Source organism: Nicotiana tabacum, chromosome 8, assembly GCF_000715075.1.
Source record: "Nicotiana tabacum cultivar K326 chromosome 8, ASM71507v2, whole genome shotgun sequence".
Classification (NCBI taxonomy): Eukaryota; Viridiplantae; Streptophyta; class Magnoliopsida; order Solanales; family Solanaceae; genus Nicotiana; species Nicotiana tabacum.
Window position 1 is genome coordinate 192,710,321 of NC_134087.1, and position 26,964 is coordinate 192,737,284.

Genomic DNA, 26,964 nt, shown 5'->3' on the forward strand with positions numbered 1-26,964 from the left:
CAATTTGACATTACTATCCACAAATTCACAGTCTGAGTCTTATTCCATGGTGGAGAAGTGATAAGGCTCCACAATAAGCATAATTAATTATCCTCCTTTAATTTAAAAAAAGTTGTCCCCCTTTATTATAACACCAATTCTTGCTTTTTCTTCATTTTATTTTAAGGTCAACACAAATTATATAGTATAGTTAGTCTATAAGCCATGGAAAAATAAATACAAGTAATGCATGTTGTCATTATTATCCCTGCTTAAATTACTATTAATAACTAGACTGCACTTGGTTAATTTTATACATTTGTAAACAAATAAAACTAATTTTGGTAAATTTGCTTATTAAGATTCAATATTTATAAATTGATATAGAGTTCAAGATTAGGGTTTAGGGTTCAAGAGAAGAGAACAAATGCATTCCTTTATCTTCTTATTATGATGTTGAGATAGAAGGGGAACGTTGACGCGCGGTAACAATTTTCGCTGATTGCTATGTCATTCGATTATCATATGTTTTTTACATTAAATATAGTTTGGACCTTCAATTAATTCTGCACATAGCGAGAATATAGCGCATCGATTTCGCATTTATTCTAGTTAATTTATGAGTAATTGTATTTAATTTAAATAGTTAAAACTTTATCTAATTGTTTAAGCGTCAAAAGAATTAATTTGCTAGTAGTAGTACGTTTTAGCTTAGAACATTCTAATTATTTGTTGCATCATGATCATGCCAAAAGAAAATAAAAAAGAGGTAAATATCCCAAGAAGTTTTTGGTGTGCACATATGTTATTTTAGTTATATTATGTCCACTTTTCCCCCTTTATTGTCTTAAAATAATCTTGAAATAATACTACAATTAAAAAAAGAAAAACAAAATCTAATTCTTGTAAACAGAGAAGAAGCTAAGTACGTCACTTTCACGATAATGTTCTTGGCTACCGGTAGGACCACAAGTCAATCTCCAATTGTTGCTATTTTGGTAACTCAAAAAACAAAAAAAAAGGAAATTGTGTTGTTATTAGGGGCGGAGCTATTGTATTAGTTATGGGTGCGGACAAATCCATATCTAATTTTTCTTAGACGTTGTATTTGTATAAGCAAATTCATTAAGTATATATAATTATTTAATTGCGGACCCAATAATTAAAACAAACTACAAGTTCAATGGTGAATTTTCAGAACCTATCCACTTCAAATTCTGGCTTTATCTTAGCTGGCTGCTATTACCAACTCTTTTTGATCATTAAGAATTGCTTTACTATGTTCAATGCTTTATTCAGTTCAATTTTTGTGGGCTAATCATCACAAGCAATGAATTTAAAGGCACTATAATAATAATTTAAATATTGGGAAGTATAGTAAAAGTCTGATGATAGAAACCATGTACTTTATTAATGCTGGTTTTATGTTTCTATCAAAGTGGGTAGTTTGTGTTACTTTCCATTAAAAAAGAGACATCTAAAATTGAAGAAAATTATAAATGACGACAAAGTTCTATGGCCATATTTTCATCAAACAACACTTCTAAATTAAGAAAATGTACTAACAAGTTGACAATAAAAGAATTACCAGTATTTTCTTGGTGTAATAAGATTAAAGTTCACCAACTTGTTTGACACCTTTAGCTTGTGAATAGTCAATTTGACTTGATGAAATTATTTTTTAACTAGCATTAAGGTATAAAAAACTACAGAAGAAATATACAACAAATTGTAATTTTTTGGTGACAAAATAGCCTTCCCCCTCCCAAGATGTATATATTTTTAGCAGCTTCCAAAAATAATAGCCGATAATATATGTGTGTGTGTGCGCGCATTATATTTTATAAATTTTTTGACTAGCAAATACAATTAATTTTGACCGTAAACCAATTTTATATTTTGCCCAATAAAAAAACACATTAAATGCTAGTCAAAGTTCATTTCATTGGGGAATCTTGTAGTTTTGGTTGACTGCCTGAATTTTTACCTTATGGGTGAGACTTCGATTTCCCATCTTCTAATCCCCTCCCTTTTTCTATTCCTCTACACCTGTATATGACAAAATAGTTTAAAAAACTTCACTCCATTTGAATCGAGGTAAACAGATTTTTTTTTTTGTTAAGACGAAGTAAGTTGCAATTCTTCGTATCAGAATAGCGATAAAAGTATTTTGGGATGTTAGTTAATGTGCAAAAGGTTACAATTAGAAGTGTTCCAACCGAACCGGAAAATCGCACTAAACCGAAAATTTAAGCCAAACCAATTAAAAACCCCGACTAGGTTTGGTTTGATTTGGTTTGGTATTGAGTAAAATAACCCGAATCAAACCGACATATAAATATATAAATTTTATTTATATTTTTAAGACTTTATAGTAAATTTTCTTTAGAAAATGTAGAAATACTTGGGATCCTCTCATGTATTAACTTGAAAGCGTAAATTAACGAAAAATTATGTTAGACGACTAAGAAAATAACTATCATGCGTTGCTAAAAAAATTCTCCTATTAGAATATTTTAATAGATCATATGTTTGTCAATTTTTTTCATATTTACTAAACATATATTCACTTATCAAAGCTTTATCTATAATTTTAACAAAATAAGATTAAAATAATATTCATGTAACAAAAAAAACCCGAAAACCTGAAAACCCGACAAAACCGAACCAATCCAAACCGATATAGTTGGTTTGGTTTGGTTTTGATAAAAATCGAACCAACCCGGTATATATACACCCCTAGTTACAATTATTTTGGGAAAGGGGCTGCAAGTTTGTACTAAAAAATTTTAGTAAGTAAAAATACATAGCGTAGTTTTTTCACTAGTACAGAATTTAAGAAATAAAAGAAAACTTTTAGAATTTTTGATTGTAAGCATACCAAAACATTTATGTGACTATAAATTTGTGAAGCTTACACTCTTAAACATACTATAACTTTGTGTGACTATAAAAGTTTTCATTGAAGAAAAATAAAAATACGTCGTTCTTTTTTGACAACTAATAAGAAAATAGTTACAAACAAAGTGAAACGGATATAGTAATTGACAAGATCTGGCAGGGAGCACTTTTCTTTAATCGTCCTTACACACACCAAAAAAAAAAGTCGGCCAGCGCACTAAGCTCCCGCTATGCGCAAGGTTCGGGAAAAGATTGGACCACAAAGATCTATTGTACGCAGCTTACCCTTATATGGACCGAATTTGAATTAATCGAGTCAGTAAGTATCGAATACCAAATAGGTTATACCCCATTCGTTTCAATTTATGTGAACCTGTTTGACTGGGCACGAAGTTTAAGAAAAAATGAAGACTTTTGGAATTTATGGTCATAAACAAGTCAAAAAGGGGCCCAGAGTATTTGTATGGTTATAAAAGCTTCTCATTAAGGATAGAACTGTATGTTTAAACTAAATTGTTACCAAATTTAAAAAAGGATCTTATTTTTTGGAACGTAACAAAAAAGAAATAAGTTCACATAAACCGGAAGAGAGGGCGTACCAAACAAAGTTGACAAGATCTGAAGCATAAACAAAGTTTCTAACCTTGATTGTCATTTTCTCTACCTAAAACAATGCTTAGTAAATTAGTACGGATTAAGTTTTAATCTAAACATGGAAAATCCAAATATATCAGTAGTTTTATCAGATAAAATTTTCCTATCTGACAAAAGAAACTAAGCTAATCTCCTTACACATGTCAAAATATTATAGATGCCCTTTAACTTTTCTCTCTGTTCTGATTCCCCTGTCACTAAAACCAAACTGTCAAGCATATATTCATCATTGAATAACAAGTTAGGTGAAGTCAGAATTTTAAGTTTATGGGTTCGGAATTCTAATTATTTTAAGTTATTGAGTTTTAAATTAATAATTTATACTTATGCAATGATTTGTTTAAGACAGGGTTCAAATCAGAGGCGGACCCAAGATTTTAAGGCGGCGGGGCACCATTATTTGCTCGACCAGTACCTAAAGACTTTTGTGTTTAGGGTGCCAACTTATTTATATAATCATTTTCAAGATATATATATATATATATATACAAGATTTTTGTCAGAAGTTTACGGGTCCGGTGACCCATCAATGTAAGCCACTGTAGCAAAAACTGGTACAGTTTCTCATGATTCATGAATCCCATTTTCAATATAGGAGAAATGTCCTCAATCTTGACAAGGACAGTTTGGTAAATTTGGTACATGTAGCTGTGTAGCAGCAGTTTCAGTTCACTGTTCACTGTCTTCACTTGTGTTCTAAGTTCCTTACCTGCAAAGTGTACAACTGTATACAAAGAGAGAAAAGAAAGCACCCCTTTTACTGAAACATGTAATAATTGGCTAGTAGCTATAGGCTATAGCTTCTTACTATAACTGTATCTTCCTCAAAGTTTGTTCCTAGGATTCACTTTTGTAGTAAACTAAGAAGCAACTACTTTCTGCATCGTGCTTCTTGTCTTATTTTACTGGGAGAAACTTTACTTTGAGAAAGAAAGATTTCTATTTAGATTAGTTTCTTAGTAAAAGATAAGACAAGAAGCAAGGGCGTAGCAGCTGCGCGAAGTTGCGCCTTAGCGCATCCGTTTTCTTGCTCGTTAGCACCCCTTACTCATAGTAAAGCAACTTTTCGAGAGCTGGATTCGTGAAAATAGAGGATCTCCACTTGACTTATAGCAGCGTAAAAAAATCTAGTCAAAGGAGAAACAGGGGAAATGGCTTATTCTGTGTCAACCTAAGCCCGATTATTCTGACCAAGTGACAGTAAAAATATTGACTAATTCATAGTATTCTTGGTTTGTGGGTGTCTTTGATTTGGTTTTATTGTTCAGTTTTTGTATATGGGGTTTTGCTAAAAAGGCTGTTGGTTTATTGACCGAAGAATTAAAGAGTATTGAAAGTATGTCTTTGAAGAGCAGAGGAGTAGCAGAAAGAACTTCAAGAAGTGTAGTATCTCAAAAATGGAGTCTTTTACTTTGTCTTGGTAGTTTTTGTGCTGGAATGCTCTTTACAACCAGGTAAAGTTATTCACTTTTTGAGAAAGATTACATTTTTATACTGATATTATCTCTGGGAATTGGATTATTTTTGTATCTTCACTTTTCTTGATTGGATATGGGATCTTTACATCTTCAGTTATTTGGAATAGAGTTTAACAGTTTAATAGTGTATAATTCAATCATGAATCACCTAAAAGATAACTACGGGTAACTGTCCTTAAAAGATAAGTAACCTAGAAAACAAGGCGGGTTATCTAAGATAACAGTGTAAATATAAGTTAAATCCTTTGGAATAATCTTGAAGGGAGCCTTGGAGCAACGGTAAAGTTGTCTCTTCCGTGTGACCTATATGTCACGGGTTCGAGCCGTGGAAGCGGCTACTGATGCTTGCATCAGGGTAAGTTGGCTACATCACACCCTTTGGGGTGCGGTCCTTCCCCGAACCCTGTGTGAATGCGGATGCTTCGTGCACGGGGCCCTTTGGAATAATCTTGTTCTATGTCTTAGCTTTAAGTGCTAGTCAAATGTATTTTAGTGTTTGATATTTTTAGGTTTTCTGTTTGATTTGTGTGTTTTCTTTTTGGTTTACTAGATTTGTACTGAGATTCAGGTTTAACAACTTTTTGAACTTTGTAACTTCACATTTTATAATTTTGTCCGTGCAGTATCTTTTGATGACCAGTTGTGATTTTTTTACATTTTATTACATGAAAGCTTAAAGCAGTGTTACTTTTGGCTTTCCCCTGTTCTTGCAGCTGTTGTAGTTAACCATACACTCTAACTCATTCTGGCTACTGCTACTAGGAGTGACTGATAAATCATGTTTTCTTTCTTCTTTGGCATAATACATAAACAGGCCCTCAAATTTGGCCTCAGCTGGCAAGTATACCCTCCAATTATGGGTGTGCACAAGTAGGCACCTCAACTTGTCTCCACTCCAACTTACAAAATGATCATCTAGACACCTTCAAAATTTATGTGCCATATCAGCATTTGTGTTTACATGTTCAACTTTATACAAGTTGAGGTGCTTACTTGTGCACACCCAAAGTCGGAAGGCATACTTGCCAGCTGAAGGCCAAGTTTGAGGGCCTATTTATGTATTGTCTTTTTCTTTTGTTGTCAAGAATAGTGCAATACTGCTATGATTCCACACCTAAACAAGTATCTAAAAATTGTAATGGAAAAAAAATAGATGTATTGACTTTACATATAAAGGAGGAGAGATTAATTATTCCAAAAGAGAATTAACTTATATACACAGACAGTGTAAATCCTTTTTACACTATTTTGTTAACTTGTAGCAAGTAACCTGTCTGATTTTTCAAGTTTCTCATCCCACTTGTTATCGATGGTTATCTTAATTTGTCTTTTATGTGATCTGATAATGACAAAATGATTTTACACTATTAGTGTATAGAAGAAGGGGAACCTTGGCGTAACTGGTAAAGTTGTTGCTATGTGACCAGGAGGTCACGGGTTCAAGTCGTGGAAATACCCTCTTGCAGAAATGCAGAGTACGATTGCGTATAATAGACCTTTGTGGTCTGGCCCTTTCCTGGACCCCGCGCATAGCGGGAGCTTAGTACTATCAAAAGTTCAACTCCTTTGGAAAAAGCATCTGAGTGTATGCAACCATATGTTGCATGTGGTTACAAATATCACAGAGAATGAACATGTTTTGGATATCAGTTCTTTAGGATTAGTGATGATTTGACAATAATGCAAGCATTTCTTGTTGCAGAATGTGGATCATTCCTGAAATAAAAAGTGGTATTGCAAGAACAACCACAGTTGAAGCTGAAAAATTGAAGTTAGTTTCAGAAGGATGCATTACCAAATTTGTAAGTATTTCTAATGCTAAGTAAATAGAAAATAATCTCCAACTTGTAACTTAGTTTAATTTCTTGTTTATTTCCAACTTAACATCTTAATTTCATCTTATTTTATTGCAGCAGAAACATGTAAAGCTGGTATCTAAAGATATTTTTGGGAAGGTTTCTAAGACACATCATGCTATTCAGTGAGTTTTCCCTTTAATTTTTGTTTTTTTCTTCTTATGTTTTGACAAGCAGTAACAGAAACTTTGCATTAGATATGATAAAGATTGTTTTGAATGCATCAATATTTTCATATCTTATATAGGACATTAGACAAAACCATTTCAAATTTGGAGATGGATTTGGCTGCAGCAAAGGCAGCACAGGAGTCGATTCTTAGCGGCGCTCCAATATCAGAAGAGATAAAAAAGGATGATTCAACAAGAAAAAGAAAATATTTTATGGTGGTAGGAATAAATACTGCATTTAGTAGCAGAAAAAGAAGGGATTCAGTTCGCGCTACATGGATGCCACAAGGTTTTTAAAACCGCGCCTATCCCTTATCATTCCGTCCTAGTTTCTTTAACTCGTCTCGTGCAAGCATTTGCTTTATTTGATATTTAACATGACGAAACAGGCGAAAAAAGGAGGAAGCTAGAAGAAGAGAAAGGAATAATCATTCGCTTCGTCATTGGTCATGGGTGGGGAATTTTCTTCTGCTAAACATTCTAAATTGAATGATATATTTGAGCGCTTGTCTAGTTCATGTAGCTAGGATCTTTTAATCACTTCACTCAAATTCTGTTGCTATGTATAAAATTATATACATAGATATTCTAATTCTGCCTCAATATTTTCATACATCAAATCTTTGTTGCCCGGACTCTCCAGGACAGCTGCCGCACTCTTGTCAGATCCTCCAAAAATCCACTACTTAGGAGGATCTGACGTGCACCCATCGACATTTTCGTAGAGTCGAGCAACATAATATCAACTCTTGTTAGTAATCATGTTGTTAATATTTATAGCAGCATAAGCTTTTAACATTCTATCTAAGAAGCTGTAAACTCATTGTACAGTGCCACAGTAGGGGGAATATTAGACAGAGCTATTGAAGCTGAGGACAAGAAACATGGTGATTTCTTGAGGCTGGTAATATATTTTGTCTCTGATTTACTGCAATAATTTCACTTTATGTATTCATACGTAAAAGACGATACATCAGTTTTGCTACCTTTTAAACAGGATCATATTGAGGGTTATCTTGAATTGTCAGCCAAAACAAAGACTTATTTTGCCACTGCTGTTAACTTGTGGGATGCAGAGTATTACATAAAAGTTGATGATGATGTTCATGTCAATATAGGTAACCAAATATTTTTTCGTAATTTTTTTTAATGTTATATTGAGATTTCAAGACTTGTTACAGCAAATGAAACTGTCTCTCAATGTTACATGACTAGTTTTATATTTATTGCAGCTACATTAGGGGAAACATTAGCAAGGCATCGCAAGAAACCACGTATATATATCGGGTGCATGAAATCTGGTCCTGTCCTCTCGCGGAAGTAAGGACATTTAATTTTTCTTTCTGTAAATTGAATCTTGAATTTTCAATTTGTCGACATTACATTGTTTTGAATCACAGGGGTGTAAGATACCATGAACCAGAATATTGGAAATTCGGAGATAAGTATTTTCGTCATGCTACTGGACAAATATATGCCATTTCAAAAGACTTGGCTACTTATATATCAGTAAACCAGTTAAGTATCTTTTTCTCTTAATATTTGTAATCCATTTCTAGTAGTTTTTTTTTCCTTCTTTTCTTTTCCACTTACCTGTGTATAATCTTCTTGATATTTAAAGGCATGTACTTCATAAGTATACCAATGAGGATGTGTCATTGGGAGCTTGGTTTATTGGACTTGATGTGCAGCATATCGATGATCGCAGATTGTGTTGTGGAACTCCACCTGGTAAATCATTTTTACAGAAATAGTCTAAGATTTGCTATGTGATATTGTCCGTTATGGGCCTAGGCCCTGACGCGTTTTAAATCCGTGAGGGCCTAGGCCCAAAACAGACAATTTTAGCTTATTTCTACCTTCAAATGTTGGCTATGAAATCTTAGAAGTTTGACATAAAGTTGGAAAATGAAGGTTCTTAGCAAGCTTCTTCAATTACATGATCTGAATTTTTTCCTCAGACATGGTCCCATAATATCATATATTAGTGCCTCCAATATTGTCTTTACTCATAGGCTCTGATGCAATATGTGTGAACTGCAAAAAAATCAAAACCTTCTCTTAAAAGCTATGTTGCTTGGACTCTTCAAAAATTCGGTCAGGTACATGTCAGGTCCTCAAAAAGTAATGCATTTTCGGAAAATCTAACACAGGTGCGACACATTTTGGAGAATCTGAGCAACATAGCTTACATGGGGTGTGACTGTGTCGATGTTTGACGAATCCAAGATCCAAAGACGAATCCAGGATCTAAAGTTAGTTGGTTCAGAATGAGCATGAATGTGTCCTAAACTGACTCTAGACCGAGATAGTTAATGCTAGCAAAATGCTGTAAAAAATGCAGTTAGTTTCCTTTGTTTGTTACCAAATTTGATACAAAACGAAACTACTTTTTGATGCAGACTGTGAATGGAAGGCACAAGCAGGCAACATCTGTGTAGCATCATTTGACTGGACATGCAGTGGGATATGCAGGTCTGTTGACAGGATAAAAGAGGTCCATCGCCGTTGTGGCGAGGGAGAGAATGCACTATGGAAAGCTGCATTCTGAGGACATCAGTTTCTTTCAAACACGGGATGGCGAAATAGGTCTATTGACATATCAATATCCCACATTCATTTGCTCCGGAATACAAATTACACATACGAATAACTCAGAGGCGAATCCAAGATATAAAGTTAGTGGGTTCAGAATAAGTGTGATCATATGTATACATTTTATGCTTTTTTCCATTTGCATGTGTATACATAGTTCAAGTTGAAGGTATAGTGGGTTCGGTTGAACCCATAGAACCTGCTCTAAATCTGCAAGATGTGCATAAAGAGAGATCTGCGTCGTGCGGTGGGAGAGACAAAGATTAAAAATAGATGGCCTAGCCTTAGCTGTGGGGAAATGTTATCCATTTTTGTAGAGAATAATGGCTGCCAAAGCAGTTGCGAGCAGAAATGCTGATAAGTAGGCCATAAAGTATGTCATGGTTTACTGGATTGTAAAATCTTAATAAGTGTTCAAATCATATTTTTTCTGGTCTTGTTTCTGGCATTACACCAACTTGTTCTGGCCTTTTGTATTTTCATAATGTAGTGTTGATTTCACATGGCATATATCAGTCCAATAATGCAACTGGAATGAATTGTTAGGGTGCTCCAAAAATTTATTTTATCAGTTTAAGTTAACTCATAATGCATCTAATGGTGAGGCTTAGTGGTCGATAAAGTAGTTGGGAACCATGATGTCTCTGGTTCAAATCCCAGGCAAAACCACTAGGTGATTTCTTCCCATATATCCAAGTCTTTGGTGAACAGAGTTATCCAGTGGTTATGCTGGTGGGTGATAGCAGGTAACTCGTGAAATTAGTCAAGGTGCTGATGAGATATAGTAGGTAACCTATATAATTAGTCAAGGTGCTGGTGGGAGCTAGCAGGTAACCCGTGGAACTAGTCAAGGTGCTGGTGGGAGATACCAGGTAACTCATGGAATTAGTCAAGGTGTGCACAAGTTGATCCGGACATGAGGTTCTAAGGTTTCACTGTCTATCTCTGTTGCCAGAATTAGTGAACATGCTTAGTGAAACAAGAAATTAGTGAATGATATTGCTGGTAATTCACTCAAAGTTTGTAGGTAAGGCATCTATTTAGAAAGAAGCAAGCATATTAAGTTGACATCTCAACTAATGCTTGGTGGCAATATTCACAGGCAAGGCATCTATTTAGAAAGAAGCAAGTATTAACTTGACATCTCAACTAATGCTTTGGTGGCAATATTCACTACATGTTATATATGCTACATTTGTCTAAACAAAAACATGGTAACTAATTTCTTTAACTAAAGCATATACATAAGATTTCCTTCATTTGAAACCTTTTGAAGAGCTTGAGAAGAATAAAGCCTTTGCATAGTCAACAACATTCTAAAAAAGTTACAACAACATGACATACACAATGCAATCTCATAAGTGAAATTTGAGAGGATAGAGAGGTTATTTTCAACATACGGAAAAGCAAAATCACAGCATAATCTATATATATATATATATTATTATAAAAGTGGGAAGCCCTAAACTAAAAAGTTGAATTACTTTAATACCCCTCTAAAATTTAATAATACTCTACTTCTATTATTAAAAAAACCCACCCTTACATAATTCTTCACCAACAGACACAACCACTCGATAATTCTCATGAACATTATTTCTACACTATTTTCTTACCCAACAACTAGCATTTCAGAAGTAACCAAATTTGTTTTTTAAAAAAAAACCTTCTGTATCGACCACAATCTTCTATGTGTTGTCATGTACCCAAATGAACCTTCATGATATGGACGTATCGAAGAATTCTATTATGATATATAAAATAAAAAGTGTTGTTTTACACAAAGTCCAAGAGATGAATATTACTAAGTGGCTCTCCTATTCTTGTTTTCACTCTGCAATAGAGTCGGTGCAAGAAAACAAAAGCGTCATTTCATGGTTTGCCTGAAGATCATGTCTTTGGATTTCCAAAAGAAGGAGATTTGGAGTTTTTTCATGATCTGCTTTCCATTTGATTTTAAATTCATGAGATATGGATCAATGCTTCAAGTTTGTTATCATGTAGCGGTGAAAAACTTTTAATAATTTCCTGAAAATTGAATCAAAATTATCACACGTTGCAAAGTGATATAACAAGTTAGAAGGAAAAAGGGAAAAAGGATGTATATTCAAATTTGTCAGGGGTTATAACAATCAATTTTGAGTAAAAATGCACATAGTGGGCGTCAACGTTCTTTACTTGTCGGAGAAAATGATGGACAAACCATCCTTGTACGCAAATCTTCCTATTACATAAGCAATTTTGGGATTTATTTTATTGTAGTTCAATAATAAATTTAAAACACTCACTAATTCATAGGCATTAACACAAATATTGATCCATTTAGCTAACTTTATGTAACATACAAAAATTAATACTTTACTGGATATATTTTCAGGCGGATCCAGGATTTAAGGTTAATGGGTTCCTACACCGATCTTAACTTAATATACAATAGTTTATGAGTTCACAATATGATATTTATAGATATTTAATGAATTTCTTGGTATATATACAAGGTATAAACAAAAGCTATGTACTGGGTTCCGATGAACCCGATCCTTGTGCTCTAGATCCGCCCCGCCCTAAGTTTAAACTGTGGCCAATCCCTACTTTCAAACTTCAAAATTAATGGAAAGCATGAACTATATATATGGAAGATATGATAGCATTTTATGTTTCAAAAGGATTCTCTTAGCAGATGACGTATTTATTAGTTGACAACAATGGGGAAATAAGAGTATGTATTACCTTATCTGCTATGAAGCCAGATTCATTCTTCGTTATAGGTTAGAAGGAATGGTCTAACTTTATTGATCTATGCATCTTTAAAAAGATAACTAGATACTCCAAACATTTTGATAAGTTAAATATTGTAGGTGTATGCGATGGTGCTTAGTCCTTCTGATATATTAAATACCGACTCTTAACTCATTTTTCACAATATTAAAATATCCTTAGCTTTGTGAGTTTTGTATGGAGAAAATATTTTTTATAAAATATCTTGTGAGAAATATTTATTTTAAAAAATAAGTAACTGTAGGTGTTGTTTGCAATCTGATTTTTTACCCTTATATGATATTGTATTTAGACTTGATATAAATAGGAGTGTATTTTAAGGCGAAAAGTGGTAGATAGCGCAACGCGCAAATGTAGCGTGTACTTAGTGAAGAAATAATAGATAAAAGGGAAGATAAAAAATTAATACTCTTTATGGTTTAATGTATGTGTCTTATTTTTTTTTTTTTTTAAAATGCCTCTTTATTTCCTAATTCTTTAGCTCCGAGTCGACATTCTACATGACATATTTAAAATCACACAATTTAAGGGCATATCTATACATTACGTCCATCTTTAGTTTATGACCACAAATTTCAAAAGTGTTCTTTATTTTTTTTTAGCTCCGTGCCCTGTCAAACTAAGACTATAATTAAGTAAAATATTTATTATTTAGTATGAGGACTTGGACGAAGGATCATTTTGCCGCGAGATGTTTGACATTATTATTTTAAAAAAAATATTGGCTCCTTTAGCCAACATCTTCTATATGAGTAGGTTTTACTCGGGGATGGAGTTATTGTTTGGCTTTAAGTTAATCGTCTGTTATTGAACGACTAAAATATCTTTGAAACATTGATCGACTTTTATAACCTTAAATATTTGTATAATTTAAGGATATAATTGTAAATGACCTAAGGCTAAAATTCTTTTCCTATTTAAATTGCACATACATCGAGCAACAAGAAAAAAGTGTTAAGGTGTCATACTCCAATCCAAATTAATTTTGGAATCATGTTCCCGCACCAAGCCGCTACTACCCTCCTCTCCGATATTTTACAACCAAAAGAAAACACCAAGAAATAAAGAAAATCCAAAATACTCTTATTCTCTATGTAAAGCTTTTTGCTTACTTCTTCTTTGGACAGCAGATACTTCGTATCTTCTTCTTTTTGGACGCAAATACATTGTTCAGTTATTTTTTCCCAGTTTGTGTGGGATTTAGATTTATTAATTATAAAAAAGTAATAGATTGTTGGAACGTTAAAGTCGCAATGTCATAGTTTATTTCAAATCCTAATTATCAGTTAATCATCATTCCATAAATTTAAATATTTTTTAAAGGGTTAAAGAGTTGATCAATATCTCAATATAATTATACTTGATTTTTAATCATATGAATCACTCATATATAAGAAGCTAAATTAAAAAAATAATCCTCAGATGCTACCATTATAATAAGATAGAGATACACATATAAATACATTACACACATAAATACATTAAAGTTGTGCTCTTAGTACCTAAATAAGAGAAGATGAGAGGAATAGTACGAGCAACTAGATCGTTGTTATATAATCATTTAATTGAGACCAAAAAATTTATGAGACCCCACCTTTGATGAGTATAATAATTTCTTTTCCTTTATAATTTATGTGGAACTTTTGTGGACCAATAAGCTATCACACGTGCCTTTCTCATCAGAGCTTGGTTTCTCAAGCCAAAAAATGACTGATATCTTTAAAAATATATTTAGTAAATATTTTCAATTCGTTTTATATTTATAATAGCAATAAATAAATTATATGATCGATCAAATCCCTAATGTTAGATTATTTATCATCACATATTTTTCAAATGGGCAAGAAGAATAAAGGAATATATACCAAGACACCATGTTTAAAGGGGTATGTGGATACGATCTAATAACATTTCTTGAACCTCATAAAATAAATTTAATGCAATTAAAAATAGTATTACATAATATTGATGTTTGTGATTGTCTAAGGATAACGTGCAAAGCACGTTCATAGAGACAAGTACTATATTAAAAGCACGAAGGCCCTTAGCGAAATGTCGTTCGTCCTTTTTACCCTTTAAAAATAGTTTTTTATGGGATAAAATTGTAATTTAAGTTTCTTTCCTAATATTTAGGACTTTAAATTCAATTATTTTCCTTATTGAACTACGTAAAAATATCCTAATATTTAGGGAGGAGTTTGTGGAGGTTGCTATATATGTATATATATATTATAAAATAGAGAGTTTTCAATTGTTTCCAATAATAAATACACGTTAAGATATAATTTTTTTACTCTAAAACACATGAAATAGTAGTACATTCTCGAAGCACAATTATATAACAACATGGAACACATCCGAATTCGTGATTTAAATGATTCCAAGTAATTGGGTATTAGCTTATCTGTTAAGCTGAGTAATTATTGAAAAGTTAAAGTCACAAATTCTCAGTTTACTTCAAAATTCTAAATAGTAGTTCGTATATAATTTTAAAAAGTAACTTTGTCATATTAACACTTTATTTCATATAAATCATTTCCCATTTGTACTCTGTAACATAATTTTTTTTTTTGTAAATGAAAATAATAATATTATTCATCTATATTATATCAATTATATATTTGATCTGTTATACAAGTAATTAAACATAATTTTAATGCTTTTATTTATCTGAAGTTAATTATTTTCTTATAGTGCAACTTTGTTTTATGTTGTACATTATTAATTGGCATCACATGTGCTAAGATGATTGAATTTGAGGCCACATTAAGTTTGTACGAGAATAATTATTTTTTGTTCATTAGTTTTTGTGCTAAAACTATAATTACAGTTAAATAGTTAAACTTGAGATGGACTAATATTAAGAATTCAAATTAACAAAAAAGTTCTTTAATATTGAGAACAAATATTAAGTATAAGAAATTAAGTAATTAGCAAAAAATCAATTCAGTTATTTTCTAAGTTCATCTTATAAGTAAAAATATTTTGAAAATACACTCTTAGGATATATAATTTGTTTCTAAAAGAATAGCACTAGATGAAAGAAATCGTAATATGATATTAAGATCTAAAATAGTTAAAAATGCAAAACTCTAAGGAAAACATAAATAGAATACACACGCAAAGCGTGTATCCTAAAACTTGCCTTAGCGAAATGTCGTTCGCCATTTTTACCCTTTAAAAATAAATTTCATACTAAACAAAATACTCATTTTCTTATTTTTCTAATATTTAGCACTTCAAATCAACTAATATTCTGCTTATTAAATCTTTCCTTATTTGGATCATGTAAAAATTTCTAATATTTAAGACTTTAAATTTAATAAAAAAATTATTTTATATAAAAAATTTCCTTATTTGACCAAATTTTATATCCTTATGCATGGTCTTTTTTTTTTTTGGAGTTTAATATGTGGCACATTTTTTCATGTTCTTAGATTCTTTCCCCAAATATTACCGATAATAGAATACCTAAAAATCATTGGAAATCAGCAATGCATGTTCTTTTTCATTTTGACTTTTTAAGAGTTATTTAATTCTAAGTATAATTTTTTAGAAGTTTAAACTAACATGGTAATATTAATTTAAAAAATAAATCGAGCTACAACCATACTATGTAAAATTATAACTACAATTATTATATTTGGAACTTTAAAATAACTACAAAGTTTTTTCTTCACACGAAGAGGTCCACTTAACTTGCATATAATCTTAATGAACTTTGAATGAAACAAATTTTTTTTATGTAATTAGGTTACAAAGAACAAATTCCATCACCATGCTTAAAAAGATAAATAAATATCAAAGGAAAAGGTTTTAATATTAGACTCAAACCCGAGAAAAGAAAAAAGAAACAACGAAAATTCAGAGCACATTTTAAAACTTTTAGTCTGTTTAGTTATAAAAGTAGATTAACTTTATTTTTTTAATATATAATATTTATTTTAGAATTTTGATGAATTAAAATTAGATTTTATCATTTTATTCTCTAGAAAAATAAAAAACGGATTGATTCGTGTAATAATTCCCATAAAATTTTTATACTCCATTTTATATCTAATGAATTATTTGTAGGTATAATAATATTGTGAATATAGAGTTTTTAAAGAAATGTTAGGTGAGATGCAATAATATAATATATTATTTTATATAATAAAATATCTATTAACCACAAAATATTATACAACTAATTCAACTAATGTCATCATCTTTGTATGTTTAAAAGATATTAAATTCACAATTATTGTGTCGATTTAATAATTCTTATTTTTATGATTTAAATTAATATTTGATTTATCAAGTGTTATTTCAACAATTTCTTCTTCTTGTATATGCTTATAGTGACTAACGTGATACACACATGCAACACAGGTATACGAAAACTAGTCAACAAGAAATACTGCAAGGAATATTTGATGGACAAATTATCCTGCACATGAAGAAAATATAAAATTCCAGCAGTTGGATTTTGAGAAGTGAGGGAGATGAATAGGGTAAAAACTTACCCGAACCTAGTGTATGGTTTGGTGTGAACTCCAGGCAGGGGTGGATCAACAATAACGATACCGGATTCATCTGAACCCATTATTTTCTATACAGAACATAAATTTATATATAATATCTATTCAATTATAACAAATAGTAGGTATGAACCCATAACTTCAATATTTTGAATTAATATTGAAGAATCACTAGACACTACATAGTACTTCAACATTTTGAAATTAATTAGAAACTTCTTAATAGTAAACCTAGACATCTCTTCTAAAACTGTCGGTGAAAATTACAATGAATTCCTTGGAAGCTAAATTTAGAAAAACATAAAAATGAATAAATAAATAAATAAATAAAACGGAGTGCCAAGAATAGCTAAAAAACAAAGAGCGGCTTATAATTCTTTAGGTTATCCCAGTTTCAGACGTCACATTTGTAGTTGGATTGTAAACTTAGCTATCAAACAGAAGGCTGTATTGAAGAAAATCAGCAAATACGTAATATTTTGTCCTTTTATTTACATGGTTTTAGTCTTTTAGACTTCACATACTTTGTAATCTAACCTAAAGAGTGCATAAGATATACCGCAATGGTTAAGGTATTACCTCAAATCCTCCTTGGCTAATTTCTACAATTTATGCTAACAACTACGTTGAGGATAGAAAAGTCCTCTGGGATAACTTAATTGATATCTCAAATAACTACAGAGGGAGTTGGTTTGTGGGTGTAGCCTTCAATGAAGTCCTTAAAGTAAGAGACAAGTTTGAGGGAAACCCTATCAACACCCACATGAGTAACTTATTTTAGAATTGTATTAATAGTTGTCACCTAGTGGACCTAGGGTTTAAATGTAGCAAATATACTTGGTCAAATAAGCGATATAAAAACAGGTCATGCCTAATCCTAGAAAGGATTGACAGGTGTTTTGCAAATAACCTATGAGTAAATGAATACCCTGAAGCTAACATTACACACCTCCCCAGGACCCACTCTAATCACTGCCTCATGCTTGTCAATCTAAGCAATACCAATCACACTCCTCTCAATAAACCTTTTGATGGGTTTTCAAGGTCTTTGCCTTATATTTCTTATGTTTTGATGATCTAACAAATTTGTTGTGAAGAACCAGATAGAGAACCTGGCCCACATGGTATACATTTCAACTGACCTGGTTCAAGTCTAAAAATCAGCAAATGAATGAACGACCACAGGGAGGAACACAACATGGACCTAGTGGCCTGGTCCCTTAGGTTTCTCCGACACAAATCAAGTCAGTGACTGTCCGCAATCATTATAAAGAACAACACAACGGGGACCTGGTCCCTTAAGGTTCTCTAACAGAAGTACAAGTCACTGTACAACTGGAACGTAGTAGCAGAAGGTGACCATCTCGCAACTGTTACAGAAGAGAAACACAACTAGGACCTGGTTCGTTAGTGTTCTCTGACAGAAGTACAGGTAGACTATCCAGCTGGAACGCAACTGCACAGAAGTGGCTGTGCAGACAGTACAATAGTCACTTCTCATTGGGAAGAAACGTGTACCAAGAATTGACATCACTATCTATTGTGATGTCTTTTGTGATATAACAACCTGGTGCAAGGCAAAACAGCTTTGTGCATTCAGTGATATTCTCTTAAGCATAATAGTGTTCATCAGGCATTGAAGTCACTAGTGTGTCAAGAACAAGAAGACAACTCTACTAAGGATCAATTTCTTAATGAGTTTATGTACATCCGTAGTTGAGTTGTAATCTTGTTATTTGCTCTTCATTGTATTTCCTAGTTTGATTTCTTAGAAGCTTTGTCTTAGGAGCAAACCAAAAATTCGTAAACTTCAGAGTTTATGTTGTGACTAGGAATAGTCATAAATCTAAAGCCTTTGTAACTAGGATAGTTATAAAGTGGCTTGTGGTGGGTGCATCACAAGTTTGTTGAAGTCTTTGTAATAGGGTTATTGCAAAGTGACTTGTAATAGGAAGATTGCAAGTTAGTGAAGTTAAAAGCATACAAGAGTAGGTCGTGGTTTTTTGATCCCCTTGTATGGGATTTTTCCACGGAAAAATCCCTTGTCTTCTTTACTTTCAGTCTCTATAGCTTTCTCAGCATCATCTCATATATGATCAGGTACTCTATAGTTTGGTGAACTCATTTAAACTAACCATTGGTATCAGAGTGAGTTCTTTCTAAAAGGTTAACACCTAGAAAGGATCTCAATGGCTGCTCCACCCAACTTTGAGGAAGGACAATCAACCTACAGACCTCCCAGATTTAATGGTCAGTACTATGGCTGGGGAAGACCCACATGCATGATTTTATGATGGCAGAAGACTTAGAACTGTGGGATATCATTTGTGATGGTCCACATGTCCCCATGAAGAAGCTTGAAGAAACAGGACCAATGGTGCCGAAAGGAATAAAAGAGTACAACGACATTGACAGAAAAGCTATAGAAAAGAACTATCGTGCCAAGAAAATCTTGATGTGTGGCATAGAACCTGATGAGTACAATAGAGTCTCAGCTTGTGCCACTGCCAAAGAAATATAGGAAGCGTTGCAAACAACATACGAAGGAACTACTCAGGTCAAACAGTCCAAGATTGACATGCTCACTATGGAATATAAGCTCTTTAGGATGAAGGATGATGAGTCTATACAAGATATGCACACAAGATTCACCTCCGTCATAAATGAGCTTCATTCACTTGGAGATGTCATCCCAGAAACAAGCTTGTAAGAAAAATCCTCAGTGTTCTACCTGGTTCTTGGGAAAGTAAGGTAAATGCCATCACTGAAGCTAAAGATCTACAAACTCTGACCATGGATGAGTTGATTAGTAATCTGAAGACATACGAGATGAAAAGAAAGAAAGACAGTGAAAGAAAAGAGCCTAAGAAGGAAAAGAACCTGGTACTCAAAGCTGAAAGTAGTGACTCAAGTGATGAAGATAGTGACATGGCCTATCTTACTAAGAGATTTCAAAAGATGGTTCGAAGAAATGGTGGTATACCAAAGTGGGGCAGTTCAAGTAAAGCAAGGAACAACGATCTATATCACAGATGTGGAAAGTCGGGGCATTTCATCAAAGACTTCCCACTGGCAAAACAGGAGCAATACAAGCAAAATCCTGATAAAGCAACAAAAAGGAACCTGGTTCCTAACAAACGATTCAATCGAAAAAGTGTTGCTAACAATATTGTTAAGCAGGATCTTGCTGCTTGAGGAGACTCCTCTAGTGAATTCGAAAGGGAACCAGATGCAGAAAACAGTTTCATGATGGCAGTGAAAACTGAAGCAACGAAGTATGATTCACTGTTTGCGCTGATGGTTCAGTCTCATGATGATGAAGAAGATGAAGACGATGAGGTAAACTTTAGGGATGTTCAGAGAAATTTGAAATCTTACTCTTCTAAGAAGCTAAGGTCATTAACTAATGTCTTAATTGATGCCTATTATAGCCTTGTTAATGATAAGGAGATCCTGACCATAGAACTAGGAGAGGCCGAACAATCTAGAGATGATCTGATGGTCTGTATAGTGGACCTAAATGAGACCATAACTAATTTGGAAAAGAAAAGGAAGCCTTGAATGAAAGAATAACTAGTGTGGAAAATGAGAGAGACGAACTGATGGCAGTAGTTGTTGATCTAAAAGAAACAATAGAAGGTCTTAGCTACTGAGGAAGAGATGGATGACCTTTTAGTGATATGCACCGATCTAGAGGAAACCATTGAGGAACTCAATAGAGAACATAAGAATGTGAGTCTTGGGAAAGTGAAGGAAGTAGCTGGTGAGACACACATCATGCTTGAAAAGGAATTAACTGTTGTGAAAACTAGTCTATGTAGTGAACTCGAGAAGAATCGTCAACTTTAAGCTGAATTGGAGAAAGTAAGAATTGATCTTGAGAAATACCTGAAGTGGACCTGGTCCTCACATGCTTTCACTACCATGTATCTTAACAATAGTGGAAACAGGAAGGGCATCGGGTTCCAAAGGGAGAAAAATCCTTACAACCCTCACAACAAGTATGTCACTGTACCTGATAACCCGCTATGTACCCACTGTGGGAACAATGGGCATTTTAAAGAAAATTTCTAGGCTAGGGTTCAGTCTGCTTAGAAAAACAAAGTGTTTACTGATAAAGTGACTACTAACAAAGGACCAGATACCACTCGCAAGAAGCGGATGTTGCCTGCATGGACTAGGAAAGCCCTCATTTATCCTTTCTATCATAACAAGAGACTCAAACTAGTTTGGGTTCCTAAATCTAACCTTTGATTTGTATGTGCAAGGAGCAGTGAGAGGAAGCAGACTGCGATGGACTATGGACTATAGATTCTTAAAGCACGTGACTGAAAACATCATGAATTTCCTCTCACTGAAAGCCCTGCTTGAAGAGAATGTATCCTTAAAAAGGAAGTAGAGGGTACATTCTCGGTGAATGTAAAGTTGGAAAGGTTCTTTGGCACTCAGGTGGGAACGTGTACTATGTGAATGGCCTAAAAGTACAGTTACCAATCTGATAACTAGCCAAGTGGTCTTAGTAGACAAAGGAAACAAGAACATCCACTCGGTTAACTATGAATCTCCATAAGCTGGTGGTATGAGACGGGTGAAGTCGGAACCTTGGCATGAAAGATTGGTGTATGCAAGCTTCTCACCTCCGAATAAATTAACTTAGAAGGACCTGGTGTGTGGTCTGCCAAACTCAAGAGTCACCTGGACACGGTTCACAAAACAAAGGAGGAGACTCTCGAGGTGTTAATGGTTCTTGTCAAGAAGATTCAAGTGAAAGCAAAAAAGAGGGGGGTCACACACAATTTCTCTACACCAAGGACTCCACAGCAAAATGGTATTGCTGAAAGAAAGAACAGAACTGGAAGATGTGGCATGGACAGTGCTCATCAACTATGGAATCGCTAAGAAATTCTGGGCAAAAGCAGTAAATACTACTTTCTACTTGGTGAACAGGTGTCTGAGCAGGTCCCTCCTGAATAAAAAACCCACTATAAGCTGCCAAATGGAAGAAAATGCCTTCTTGACTGAAAGACAACTCATCTGAGAAACTTCTTGACCAAAAATGCCATGTTCTCGATAACGGGAAGGATCAACTTGGGAAGTTCAATGCAAAAGACGAACGGAGGAATCCTTCTGGGGTACTCTCCACAAAGCAAGGCCACAAAGTCTATAACAAAGGACATACAAAATGGAAGGAAGTGCTCATGGGGTATTCAACAAGACACCTTACTCTAGCCAAAGAAGAAACAGTGATGATCAATATGATGAACCAACTCTGGTCACTGGGAAATTTCTGAGGCTTCAAATAAGGAGGCTGATAAAATGAGTAAGATGAAGGAGACTGGTGAAAGATAATGCAACATCATCTTCCACTTCTCACAAGGAACCTGGTACTTTACTTACTACCACTAAAGCGGGAGAAAGAGTGGAGATGCAACTCATGGAACCTCTCAAGCAACAGAACATGGAGTGTGGGAAATCAAATTTTTCCAAATCTTCCCTACCAATCAAACTTCAGTCCCAAACTGGAAACACAAAAGCTCCCATCTGTGTGACAAGCTAATAACTTTCTCTTATCCTAGAGTTAGATAAGTTCTTTTTCAATTTTTTTGGTTCCTTCTATATCACCACTCCAAAATAGAATCCAAAGTGAAAGCCCGTAGGAATCCTACTTGAAGGATGCCCACAGAAGTTTGAGATACATTAAGGGAACTCAGGACCTGTCCCCGTGTTACCCCTCAGGTGACAGAGTTCCTAATCTTGTTAGGTATGATGATGTTAACTGTGCAGGTTTTTTTTTTGTGGAAAGGAAAAGCACTTCTAAAACGGTTCAATTGCCATGATTATGCCTCATCCCTTGGGGGACAAGGAAGCAAAACTCAATGACCTTGTTAACAACTGAAAGGAATCTCAAAACAAGAGGACCAAGCACATTGAGGGGTGGGATTATCTTCTGAGGGTCAATATGAAGAAAGGGTTGATCTGTGGAAAGTCTTGCAGAATAGAAGACCAAATTCCAGATATCTTTGTCAAAGCCTTGAGTAGAGAATATTCTGGATCAAACAAGGTGAAGATGGGGTCATAAGAATCTAATAAAGAACCTGATCCTCCATCAGCTAGCTATGCAAGACACCATCAGGTAAGGTTAGCTAAAGTGTTTTCTGACCAAGCCTAACTCATATCAATATCATTGTAGATAAACACGCATGACGATCATAGAAGCTAAGGGTACAGTATGAACTGCGAGAGAGGAGCTGCTATAACTGTTTTAAAAAAAATGGTCTGTCATCAGGTTCTTCTACTCCAGGTTAGTAGTAATATGCTTATTCTGCATACCATCACAAAAAAAAATTCAAACAAAATTAACTCAACTGCCACATCATCAGACTTTTCAAAATCTGCATGTCTTGTCTTGTTTTTCAAATCCCTTCATCTCCTCTGCACGGTAACGCTTTTCCACAAACCAACTGCCATTTTCAGAACTATTCAGAACCTATTTCTCTCTTCTCTCATCATTAGCCCTTCTTCCAATAAAACTTTCTTTCTCTCTCACAGCAAGTCATGAACCTTCATCTCGTTTGTGTAGCTGTGATCCTCTCTTTATCTCTCTCTCATTCTACTTGTCTTCCAAGAACTCCTATAATGGCAATCGAACAATCGCCTCCTTCTCCCACCATTAACACCACCCCCTCTTCCCTATCATCCCTGAAATCATCCCAGAGCTTCACTATTTCACTCCTTCTACTACTTTACCCACTCCTAGCTCCTCCTCCTTTCCTACAGTTTTCCCTTTTCTAATAAACCCTGTTCTCTCTTGTTTTGAAAACCCTATGTCTAGCCATTCCTCTAATCTTATCAATGTACACTCAGGAGGTTTTACCACTCAAGTGTCAGAAGTTCCTGAGGATGATCCTGACCAATATCTGAACTCCTCCATCCTGGACTTAGTGACTCTCTCAGAGTCACCAGAAAAGGAAGCAGCGCATAACATCATGGCTATCATTGTTAAGAGTCCGATGAATGAAGGAGTGTATCTCTCATCTAGGTATCAAGGGGAAGAAACTCCATTCCTAGGAGATGTAAGAACCACAGTACTCCTTGAGTCTTTGGCTCATGAGATGTTCTTAGAAAAACCTTCTGAAGAACCTGATTCTCTTCCATGCAAACCCACTCCTGCACCTCCTGATCATTCTAAGCTCATAGAATCCTCCTCCAAGTCACCCATTATCAGTTCATAGCAGCAAGAGAGTTTTGAGCCCACATTGTAGAAAAGTAAGGGGAGTGTCAAGAAAAGGAAAAAGAGGATAATAAACCAAAGGGAATTTGTCACTAACAAGAGTGCTCCAGTAAGTGGGGTTGACAAAAATGCTCCAAGGGAACCTGGTTCCTCAGTACAACAATCTGTGAAAGCTCAAAAGTCTGAGGATAAAGCCTCTGATGAAACTATTACGCAACAAAAAGGGTCAGCCGTAAAGGGCAGCAACAAGTCTAAAAGGAGTCAAACTGAGCAAGCCATGTCTGAAGATGATACTGTAGGGATAGTAAGTTGGAAAGGAAAGTCTGTTGAAGGGTCTAGCAAACAAAAACGGGAAACTGCTAAAGAACCTGGTTCACTAAGGACTATGCCCTGTGATAGTGGTCTTTGGCAGCAAAAATTAAGAACTCAGAAAGTCTTGTGGAGTCGCACATTCGATCCAGCAATTTTAGAGATGGCCGGTATGAGACAAATTCTGGAGATTGTGGAATTTCAACAATGGGAACACTTATTTGAAGGGAGCATGCCTCTGGTGTACGAAGACGCGGTACAAACTTTTTATGCATCTCTCTTCACTGTTGAGGGGGATCACATTTATGCGCTAGTAAATGAAGTAGACATTGTACTCGACGCTTCAACATTGGAAAATGTTCTCAAAATTCCATGTGAAGGAATATTTTCTATCAAGGGTTTCTGTGGTGTAAACTTTAGGAGAGCCATCATGAAGGAGCAAGCTATTCAGCAGGGGGAACAGGTTCATAAGAAGGTATTGCTTCCTGAGTATTAGCTTCTCTTTGAACTGGTCAATAAGGCGCTCTTACCTCATTTTGAAAGACGATCTATTGCTACTAAATCAGATATGGTCTTAATGGAAGCACTTGATGAGTTTGTCCCAATCAATTTGCCAGCAATCATGATAGATCATATGCAAAAGGTGGCAAACTTTAAAGGTGGGAATCATGGGCTACCATATGGCTTTCTCCTCACTCAGGAGTTCAGATTCTACAAGGTTCCCTTGGGGAATCCCAGAGTAGGCACACGCAAGCAAACCTTCTCTAAGACCACTTTAGAAGAATGTGAATGTGTAGAAAGAGTTGGTGGAAGAAGCTCGACCATTTCTCAGCTGATCAACGCTCAAAATGTAGCTTTTGAAGAGATCAGAAGGTTGAGGGCTCGAAATGCCTTACTGGAGACTCAGCTCAGTCAAGTAGTTAAAGGACCTGATTCTGTTAATGAAGAAGTTGCATGACTGACAAAGGAAAATGATAGACTTTGGGCCCAACTACTTGAAGAACAACTGTCTGCAAATGCTCGACTGGACCTAGTTCTCAAAACCATTGCTGTCTCTTCTTCCAAGCCTTCTTCTTCTAGTGTCCCCTAGGATCCTCTTTGTGACCAGCTATTTTTGCTCTAATCTTCTGTGGCTACTATTTTAGTTTTATTTGATTTTGTTTTTGTGATGGCATGCTGGAATTTACCATTACTGCTTCTGTATTGCTCAGTCCATTGTAAACATTAATAAAACAGCTCCCCTTTTTGCATGTACAATACTGTGTTCCTCTGGATTCTCTTTTCTATCATGTTGTTTGCACATATGTGGCATGAACTAGCTGTGTTAGACTTCTTTATGCTAAATACCTGCTTGTGCTCTTTTTAATGATGCCAAAAAGGGGAAGAATATAATATAAGATTCAAGGGGAAAGATTGAAAGGAAAGATTTAGGGGGAAAGATTGAAGGGAACTTTGTGTAGTCAAAACGTTCTGAGATTCTGAGCTTAAGGGGGAATCAAATAAAAAATGAGGTTAAGGGGGAACCTTGTGTAGTTTCTGGTATCTTATCTGGTTATTTCTGCTCTAAACAAATACTATCCATGCCTAAGTTTGTCATAATCAAAAAGGGGGAAATTGATGGGTTTTCAAGGTCTTTGCCTTATGCTTCTTATGTTTTGATGATCTAACAAACTTGTTGTGAAGAACTAGATAGAGAACCTGGTCCACATGGTATACATTTCAACTGACCTGGTCCAAGTCTACAAAGAACAATTTGGATGCCTCTTAGGGACAGTGAAATAAAATGTGCCATTTTCTCATTCAAACCCTTCAAAGCCCCTGGCCCTGATGGCCTTCACCCTTTCTTCTACCAAATATACTGGGACATAGTAGGGAAGGATGTCATCCAATTCTACAAAAATTGCTTCTCCACATCAACAATGAGTCCAGCCATGAATGAAACCCTCCTGTGCCTCACCCCCAAATGTCCCCAAGTTTCAATGATCAAGAATTACAGGCCCATAGGTTTATGTAATACAGTCTATAAGACAGTGACCAAAATCATTGTCAATAGAATCAAGCCTTACCTTCCTCACATCATTGGCCTATCCAGGCTAGCTTTATCTCTAACAGGAGAGACTCAAACAATGCCATCATAGTCCAAGAATACATCACCCACTTTGGAAAAATGAAAGGCAAATCCTCTAACATGATTCTTAAGATTGATCTGGAAAAGGCTTTTGACAGACTGGAATAGTCTTTCATCAAGCAAACCCTCCATGCTTTCAAATTTCCAAATACCATCACCAATCTCATCATGTCATGTGTCAACTCCTCCACCATCTTTGTCATTGTTAATGGAGAGAAAACAAACCCTTTTATGCCTACTAGGGGCATCAGACAAGGTGACCCTTTTTTCCCATATTTATTTTGTGTATGGAAAGACTTTCCAGAGACATTAACAAAAATGTCCTTCAAGGAGTGGCACCTCATCAGCATTAGCAGAAGTGGCCC

The 26,964-nt window shown here is 34.7% G+C and overlaps 1 protein-coding gene across 2 annotated transcripts; it reads left to right on the forward strand.

The window, feature by feature from the left end:
- Nucleotides 1–4,013: 4,013 nt before the first annotated feature.
- On the forward strand, nucleotides 4,014–10,070 carry LOC107761699 (putative beta-1,3-galactosyltransferase 2). Of its 2 annotated transcripts, none has more exons than XM_016579950.2 (11): nucleotides 4,014–4,988; nucleotides 6,715–6,814; nucleotides 6,926–6,993; nucleotides 7,116–7,327; nucleotides 7,428–7,491; nucleotides 7,870–7,942; nucleotides 8,036–8,156; nucleotides 8,271–8,358; nucleotides 8,439–8,555; nucleotides 8,660–8,769; nucleotides 9,441–10,070. In XM_016579950.2, exons 1-11 carry the CDS (start codon nucleotides 4,873–4,875, stop codon nucleotides 9,587–9,589), a joined length of 1,218 nt encoding a protein of 405 aa, XP_016435436.1. In that variant the 5' UTR covers nucleotides 4,014–4,872; the 3' UTR covers nucleotides 9,590–10,070. The 2 variants fall into 2 exon arrangements, with proteins under 2 accessions (XP_016435436.1, XP_016435437.1); XM_016579951.2 differs by having other exon boundaries at nucleotides 4,016–4,988; nucleotides 6,929–6,993.
- Nucleotides 10,071–26,964: the final 16,894 nt, after the last annotated feature.